Source organism: Priapulus caudatus, unplaced genomic scaffold, assembly GCF_000485595.1.
Source record: "Priapulus caudatus unplaced genomic scaffold, Priapulus_caudatus-5.0.1 Scaffold1109, whole genome shotgun sequence".
In the NCBI taxonomy this organism is placed as follows: Eukaryota; Metazoa; Priapulida; class Priapulimorpha; order Priapulimorphida; family Priapulidae; genus Priapulus; species Priapulus caudatus.
In genome coordinates, this window is record NW_014578170.1 from 93,270 (window position 1) to 101,989 (window position 8,720).

Genomic DNA, 8,720 nt, shown 5'->3' on the forward strand with positions numbered 1-8,720 from the left:
TTTACGTACCCGTAATTACCGGCTGCTTATCTCTCTAATACGATGCCTTCACCGAAGTATGGCATGTTTTTGTTTCATTATTCGATTATTTGTTTTTGTGCGTTGATTTTATCACATATAACATTCGATTTATCACATATAATAATTCGAATTTATCAACTTATATCATATTCGATTTATTCAGCATATAACATTCGATTTATCACGTATAACATTCGATTTATCACACTTAACAGCATAGAAACAAGCAGCTGTCCGCCCTTTTCATCCTCCTCGTGAATAGGCTCTAGAAACTATAGCCCTTGCGATCCGCCACCAGTGATCACCAGGACAGGGACAGGGGGAGGGAGGAGGGGCAGGGCCACAGGGCAGCGTAAGGGCTATAGTTCTAGAGCTACCTCTGATTCGCTTCGCTCCTCGATTACACCGTGGCGGCTGGAAAAAACGCAATATTTACCTTTTCCCGGAGCCCTTCTTCTTAGCTCAGTCCACGACCTACGTTTGGGACGGCCAGCGGTGAGTTTTGCATTCGATGTTGGATTGCGTTGCCGCTAGACGCGTACTGGCTATTCGTTGCCAAACGGAGTTCACGTTACCACGGTGCATCTCAGCAGCTACTGCGCCGGCTCTGTCTCCACGACGCACGACTAATGATGCTAAACGTCGCGAGAGCTCGAAAGCTTAGCTATCACTTCCTCCTCGCTCTCTCTCTCTCTCCTTCTCTCTCATCACTCGGCTGGGCTCATTTATGCAGGCACGCGCACCGGCAGCGGCAAGGCCGGGAATGTTACACACACGCCGCGTCAAATAATTGCATAATGATCTGAGGAAGAAATACGGTGTGGGATCATAATATTACGATGGGTATGCCGCAACTGACAAGGGATGACCAGTATACGCAGTCGCGAGCGGCACATGGAAGATGGCATCAGTTAATTTATTAGATAGATAGATACGATAGCATAGATAGATGAGCATTAGATAGATGATAGATAGATAGTAGGATATTATAGATAGTAGTAGATACATAGATAGTACATAAATAGATCGATTAATCGATGATTGACGTTTGATCGGATAGAAGATAGATAGATAGATAGCGCTATGGATAGATAGATAGATAGCATAGAAAGATGGTAGCGCAAGTAAATAGATACTATGATAGATCAATTGATTGCATCGATAGGATAGCATAGATCGATCGATCAATCCGATCGATCGATAGCATAGATTGAGATAGATAGATAGCTCAATCATAATAGATAGTAGATAGATAGAGATTGTAGATAGATAGATAGATAGATAGATAGATAGATAGATAGCCGAGTAGATGATAGATAGAATAGAATAGATAGATAGATAGTTATTTTAGATAGATAGATAGATAGATAGAATAGGCTGAGATTTCTTCCCTAGTGAGAATGTGATCATGCAGTAGGACAATTAAAGATGAGAGTGGCTATTTCGTGAAATCAGCCGTTATTCTCCTGATGGTTGAGTTCGTGAGTTGCTGCTTTCAAGGCAGAGGTCACCGTCAGGGCATGGGTTCATCCAGTGTCTAGGGTACGTGGGGTACGTCATCCCCCAAGGGCGTACTCCGCATAGTGACGTAATATATATATATATGCGCACTCATTATTTCCCACCACCCTTTTTCGTTTTCCTTGGTCATCTTTTTGCCCCCAATTTGCTCCTAGCCCATCTTTTTGCCCCCCAATTTTCATCTGCCTACTGTTTTTACCCTTGCACGCCTGCGGCTAGGGCGCTCTCTTAATTATAAAACACAGGCTCTACATTATTAACATATCTATTTCAAAAATCTATGCTATAAGATCACTCCCTAACCATAATAAATGCCTTATTCATCAGAAATAATGGCTTCTGTGGTGAGATATTGCGCATGCGCTTAACACTCTAAAGCTAAGCCAGCATTGACTGTATTCTGGCTTGGTATATACGCAGCGGGACCTTACATGCAAGGCTCTTCCTCCTATTCTTAAATGATTTATGCTGATTGGAATTTTATCATATAAATATATGCTTTAGGATAACTCTTCTTCATTTTAAAAATTGCATAATCTTTGCAAAATACGATTGCCTCTCGCGGAGATATTGCGCATGCGCGCGCACGCTGTTAGGCGCTACAGTGCCGTTTGAAGAAATTTATAATATAGCTTGCTGCGGGGAAAGGGGGATGCGAGATGAGCGAAAAAGCGGCAGGCGAAGATAGCTGGGCTGCGCGGTAGAAGGAAGACGGTGGCTGAGTTGCAGGCACAGGAGGGAGGCAAGGGGAAGCGCGCGAGGGATATATTAAGTAGATGTTTATGTACCCTACATGCTACGGGCGCGCCCTCCTAATTATCAACACAGGTCTACTGATAAAAGTTTTATTCAGGAATCTATGCTGCAGATACCGCCTAATCATTTTAAATTGCATATTCATCACAAATTATAACTCCGTCTGGTGGATATTGCGCTGCGCTAACACACTAACGTAAGCAGATTGGTCTGGCCTGGTAGTGGCTGGTATAACGCGCCGCGACCTATTATTTATATTGCGTCTTTTTACATAACATGATCATCAAAAGCGCAGCACATCGATATCGCAAACGCCTGAACAGTAAAATGAAGTGAACGTGTTCCTATAACGTCACTCGTATACTTCTGGTACAGGTGGCAATTATCTTGGGCAAACATTGGTGCGGCCGAAAGAACAAACACAGTGACTCTATAGCGCTGTTAAAATTATGTCGAATCATGCGGCCCGCTGTTGGGGGGAATAACAAACGTCAAACAAAGGTGGGTCCGTCTGTGTATCCACGAGTCTACAGCCTAAAGCAACAGCAGTGCATGAGTGAGGCTGCCAACACCGGCCGCTGTGTGCATGGCGCTAGAGTAGCATTCAGCGGGAATGCGGTTACGCGATCACAGGACCATTATGCTTCTTCTATTAGATTTGTAATGAGAAAGAAATGAAATCTGAGATGAAATTGCAGATGCAAGAAACGGATGCCGCTCAACACAGAGTCTTCTCGAGCTGCGCATAATATGACAGCACCGAGCTCGCTATTCGCTATTTATATTGCGGTTTGAATGGAAAGAAAGGAATCAGCTTCGTATTTCAGAGTAGGGAAGAAGTTGCATCACCGCGGATTCTGCTCCGGAGCTCCTTTTCCCCATTCCTTCGTTCCCTCTTTCTCTTTCTCCTCTCACTCTTCCTTCTCCTTGGTGATCTAGAAGCATTACACCGCATGTATATAATCGTTTATAGAAAAGGAGAGGAGATGGCAATTAACCTCCTCCGCGGCTGTACGCCTTCTCTCGATCCTTCTCCTCTTTCTCTCTTCCATCTTACTGATGACAAAAAAGCTTTTCAGCTTGTGTGCAAAATCCGACTTTTCAGAGCAGGAGATAATATTGCAGCTTATGCCGTGAGGACTTCCGTTCCTTACTCCATCTCAATTCCTCTGCCTTCTCTCCGATAATAGAAAAAAATTTACATCGTATATTTTATATCTGTTTTTTTACCCCCAGGCCAGTAAAGAGCCTTACCACCGCAGCATACACGCAGCGGAGGTTATTGTTTCCCACACTTCCTTTCCTCTTTCTTTTACATCGCATATTTTATATCTGTTTTTCCCCAGGGCAGGAAAGAGCCTTACCACCGCAGGAGGTCACCGTCCCCCACTCTTCCTTTTCCTCTTTCTTCATCTTGTCCTCTCCGGTCCCCCCACCCTTCTCCTCACCGATGACGGACTCTGGAGGAGGACAGCTGCACGCGATGGGAGTGCCGACGATGTTAGGGTCGGCCGTGATTCAGCGCGAGCGAGGCTACTTCTTCGCGCTGTTCTGGCAACACAAGCACGTGACGATTACCTACTGCTGCGTGTTCTGGAGCTTCGGAATGTGCGTCGCTTTCCTCGGCCCGACGCTGCTCGACCTCGGCTGCCTCGTGTCGGCCGACCTGAAGAGTATGAGCTGGATCTTCTTCGCGCAGTCGCTGTTCGTGCTGCTCGGATCCATGGGCGGAGGCTTCCTCGTTGACCGGTGAGTGAGATTTAATATTTATTAAAAATATTTTTATTTATGTTTTAAGATCAATCCTGAATAGTCCCTGACGGTTAATTTTTGATGGAGCACTCAAGAAAAATTTCTGGAATGGAATTCCCCAACTGACAGACTAGAATTTCCCACCAGAATTTGACGAGATTTCTGGAGTATAATTCCACACGGGTGAATTTCCCCGTGTAGAATCGCTTGCAGTAGAATTTCCACAGTAGAATTCCCTTACGGAAGAATGTTTGAAAGCTTTTTACATCGAACGGACTCCCTGCCCTTAAAAAGAGGGAGTCCCTCAGAAAAATGAGGGAGTCCGCAGTCTGCAGCTCAAAACTAAAGATAACGCATGTGCTTAATTTGAAGATTCATGCGGTTGCACAACTGCCAAATTTTCTTTGGACATTTGCTGAAAAAATACAGTAATTCTGCGAGGTCTTGCTCTGGAACGAACTAGTTATTATGGCAGAATTGTCAGGGAGTCGCACGGACTCCTGAATATGTCAAATCGGGGAGTATTTGACTCCGGACTCCCGTTAATTTCGCACCCTGTTATTTTACCGTCGCGTCTCATTTTTCGCAGGTGGCTGCCGGACGAGACGGAGCAGTCGCGCGTCGCCTACATCAGCGCCCTCTCGCAGAGCGACCTCACGCTCAGCCCCGTCGGGCTCAACTCCGAGTCGTATCGCATCTACGAGGCGATGTCGTACGGCTCCGTGCCCGTGCTCGAGGACGTGATGACGGCCGGCTCGTGCGGCGCGCACCCCAACGCGAGCGTCGCCGCCGCCGCGCCGCCCTACCGCCTGCTCAAGGAGATGCGCGCGCCCGTCATGTTCGTGCGCGACTGGACGGAGCTGCCCGCGATTCTCGACCGGGAGAGGGCGCTGTCGCTCGAGCAGGTGATCGAGCGGCGGAAGAGGCTCGTCGAGTGGTACGAGCACTCGAAGCTGAAGCTGCGGGAACACTTCCTGACGACGTTACAGCGCGCCCTCGTCGCGTCACCGACGAAAAGGTGACGACACCGCCTGTTGTAGCGAGTGATGTGGCGACGTGCACTGTTAGCCAAGATGTGACAGCATAGTAGCAGATCTAGAGGGGAGGGGGGCTGTCAGCCTGTCAACCCCCACCTCTCCTGAAAGCTAGATCCGCCCCTGCAGCGCTATCTATAGTGACGATGCTATGCGGTACCCTGGTGGCGTTCTCGAAGATGTCCTTGTGACACCTGGTGTGGATACGTGTATATACCTCGCAGGTGTGACTGAACTGGCTGTGGTGATGCAGTGCAACACTTACATGAGAAAAATGTGGTGGCACCAGCTAGTGCGATGATATCATGTATGATAATCTACAAAATACACAATATACTTGCCTACAGTACTGCAACACAGTTGTATAATGACGTGCGATAAAATCGTTACCATAGCGATACCGTATAAGGGTTACCGTAACAGTTTCCTTTATTGTGATTGCGCAGCATTGGCTAGTCAGTAGTCAGTAGAGACATGACTGCATAAATTAAGATGGTGAATCATTGGTGATCTACAGGATATATTCTAGCCCACCCACGTGATGACACCACATACTGTAGGGTTATTTCCGCCTGGAAGTGTGTGTGACCTGAAATCTTAACAGGTCTGTTGTATGTCTCCACAATGTTGACCATACATTTACACACAGACTCCTTACATCTTGGTTTCTATATGGCTTGTATTTATATAGTCAAAGGTTAAGCATAGGGCACTGTGCATTAGGTAACTATGTACTAGTAAAGGCAGCTGGCACCATCCAGTCATAACTACAAGTATTAAAAACATTTAGTTCAGCAATTCAATTTCATGTGATCATACTACACGTTCAAGAGTACAGAAAATATGTGTAGAAATCTATCATGTTGTGTTTGTATCAGGAGTATGATACCGTAAACATGTATATTCTCAAACTGTCGTTAGTATTTATAGATTATAATTGGATCTTAGTAGTACGTTACTCGTACGGCACCATATTGTGAAGAGGCCGCTGTGACTGTTATCAGGAGTTGAAAATCTCAAAAATGTCTATCGTTAGTCTCAAGTTGCCAATAGTGAATGGAGCCATAGGTATGAATGTTATTGTTGTTACAAGAGACGTGGCTATGATCGAGGTGATATTCCAGAATAGTAGAATAACCTTAAAAACTTGCACATAATGTCCCATGTTCTTTCCACGCCAATTTCCTCTTCACACTGTTGTGACATCGTTACTAAAGAAAACTGAAATTGCCGCTTTCTATACTAGAGGTCCAATTATGTGCAGTTTTCACTTAAATGTTTTCGAATGCTTGGTTGTGGTCGTTTATAATTGATACTGATTTATTCTAAATGCATTGCCAATCATTAGGGTTGTGATTTTTTTAATTAACCTCTTGATTTTGGACAAATATTATAGTGCATCATAAACTGTTGTGAATATGAATTGAATAATGTATATATGTAAATTTTTACATTTACCAATAAAATTTAGTAGTATTGTACCCTCTCTGCCTTCGGCAAAATTATGTGAAATTCGAAATATAATATTAAACATGAATATCTAGTCATTCCTGGCAGTGACACTTCTTTTTAGGTTTATTCATTCCCTGGTGAGGGACATCTGTAGACATTTCTGTTCACTTTGCAAACACCGACAATGACACACACAATAATACCTTGTCAGCCCCTAAAAATTGCATACACCATTAATAAAATATGTGCATATAGTCTCTGTCTGTACAATAGTCGATGGCAAATTTGTATCGATTCTTCACATTCTTGTGAAACAATAAGTAGACTACTCTACTCTGAATACTGAGCACTCTACCTTGCCACAGCCATTGATATGGTAAGTGGATACAGAGTTGATTGAATTGTTTGCAATGAAAGTTAGAATACATTCATAGATTGAGTGTTTAGTGAAAGACCTAAAAAAGTTCTTCAAAATTAGAGTCGGACAGACACAAGTAGGTTTAGTGTTTTACAGACATAATCACATCTTCACCGTCATCCAAGTCTCGGCATTGCACATAAGTAAATTGTTTTTCTCAACGATGCATTCCACCTTCTTCGTCCTACTGATGACATGCATGGCTTCTTAATGGAACCTCTCTGCTGCCATTGGCATTCTCTTCCATTACTCTGATGATGTGGTTCATAAGTTGGTAAACACAACCTGTCTTGGCAAAACTGGTGTAGTAAAATAGCAGGGAAGCATTTTCAATCATGCATACGTGCCACTTCGTGCAACGGCGACACATGCACGAACCTTCACCAACGTGTAGACATCTGTGGACCAAGGCTCCCTCAGACATGAGGATGCATTTCACACGTTCTCGTGTATTATGTAGCGGCGACAAAGGCATGTAGCATTCCTGCTCAGCATCTGCGAACCACCGTGTCAGCGGGAAGGGCCCCGGCTAATTATTCCATGGAAAATCGTAATACATCCACCGACGATGGCATCATTTCTAATCCAAGATATAATAATGTAACCCAACAATGCTCTAGGGAAACCGCAACCCCTGCAAGCATTTTCGATGCAAGTCGTTTCATTTTCAGAAATCTCCAGTTCCTTCTAAGAAAGCCAGTGCGTCGATTTCGCGAACGGTGGCTTCCAAATCCTTCTTTTGCAGTGTTTTCCTCTTGCTCTTCGATAGGTGCGTGTATGCCTCTCGAGCAAACGTCTCGATAAATAGTTCTGTGGCTTTTGACACAACGACGACAGCCTCTCGGCTTGCGAGAGTCAAATCTGGATCCTGCTTCATTAGCATCTTGACCCGCGTTAGCGGGAACTTGGTAACTCGCTCCATCTTGTCGAGTCCAGGTTGCACTTCCGGCTTGGCATTTTCAGCAGTGTTGGCAACAGCACTGCTACTGGTATTGCCAATATCACTGTCAGTGTCACCGACACAAACACTGTCAACAGTGTTGTTAGTGTCACTGTTAGTGTTACTGTGACTTTTAGCAATAATACCAATTTTAGAGTCGTTTTCGATACTAGTTACATCCATACTAGATATAATAGCCACGCATTAGCTTTGTTAACCTTTGTGCCACAGAAAAATTATTCTGACACAAAAACCGTAGCAACTGGTAGCAGAAGTTCAAGTATAATGAATAATAAGTTTATATGATGACAGATAAACAGAACTTGCCGCCAAAACTGACGTTCTATTATCGTTAACTCGCTAGGCATTACCGCCATCTGGCGTTAGGCGCGTTCTCAGACTCCAACTTGACATGTCCTGAGCTGAGCGCTCAGCTGAGAACAATATTACAATACAATACAATATAATATATATATATGCAATATATATATATATATACAATATAATACAATATTTATGTCTACATGTCTACATCAGGGGCGGCGCCAGGGTATTTTGTTAGGGGGGCGAACACCAGGTGCGTGTACAGGAGCACGCGAAGGGGGGGGGTCTGGGTGCTCTCCCCAGAAATTTTTGAAATTAGACCCCATCAGATGCGTTTTCTGCGCGAGTAGGGGGGGGTCCGGACCCCCTGGACCCCCCTGGACCCCCCTGTACACGCCCTTGATACCGTGTGCGCTTGCACTGACGGGTGGGTCGCCAGGGGGTAGATTCATGATTCATCAAGCTGCGTACGCAAATATTTTGCGTAAATCTTGTGTACGCA

At 44.7% G+C, this 8,720-nt stretch overlaps 2 protein-coding genes across 2 annotated transcripts in view; one reads left to right on the forward strand and one right to left on the reverse strand.

Annotated features, from left to right (window-relative positions):
- The window catches only part of LOC106815422 (transmembrane protein 5-like), a 17,840-nt gene extending 11,278 nt beyond the window's left edge, over nt 1–6,562 (forward strand). The window contains exon 5 of the mRNA XM_014819881.1: nt 4,640–6,562. Within this exon, the coding sequence (XP_014675367.1) occupies nt 4,640–5,072 (433 nt within the window). The 3' untranslated portion in view covers nt 5,073–6,562. The remainder of the gene's footprint in view (nt 1–4,639) is intronic.
- A 69-nt stretch (nt 6,563–6,631) lies between these two features.
- On the reverse strand, nt 6,632–8,222 carry LOC106815423 (DNA polymerase epsilon subunit 4-like). Its single transcript, XM_014819882.1, has one exon. It carries the CDS (start codon nt 8,075–8,077, stop codon nt 7,622–7,624), a length of 456 nt encoding a protein of 151 aa, XP_014675368.1. The 5' UTR covers nt 8,078–8,222; the 3' UTR covers nt 6,632–7,621.
- Between the last annotated feature and the right edge of the window lie 498 nt (nt 8,223–8,720).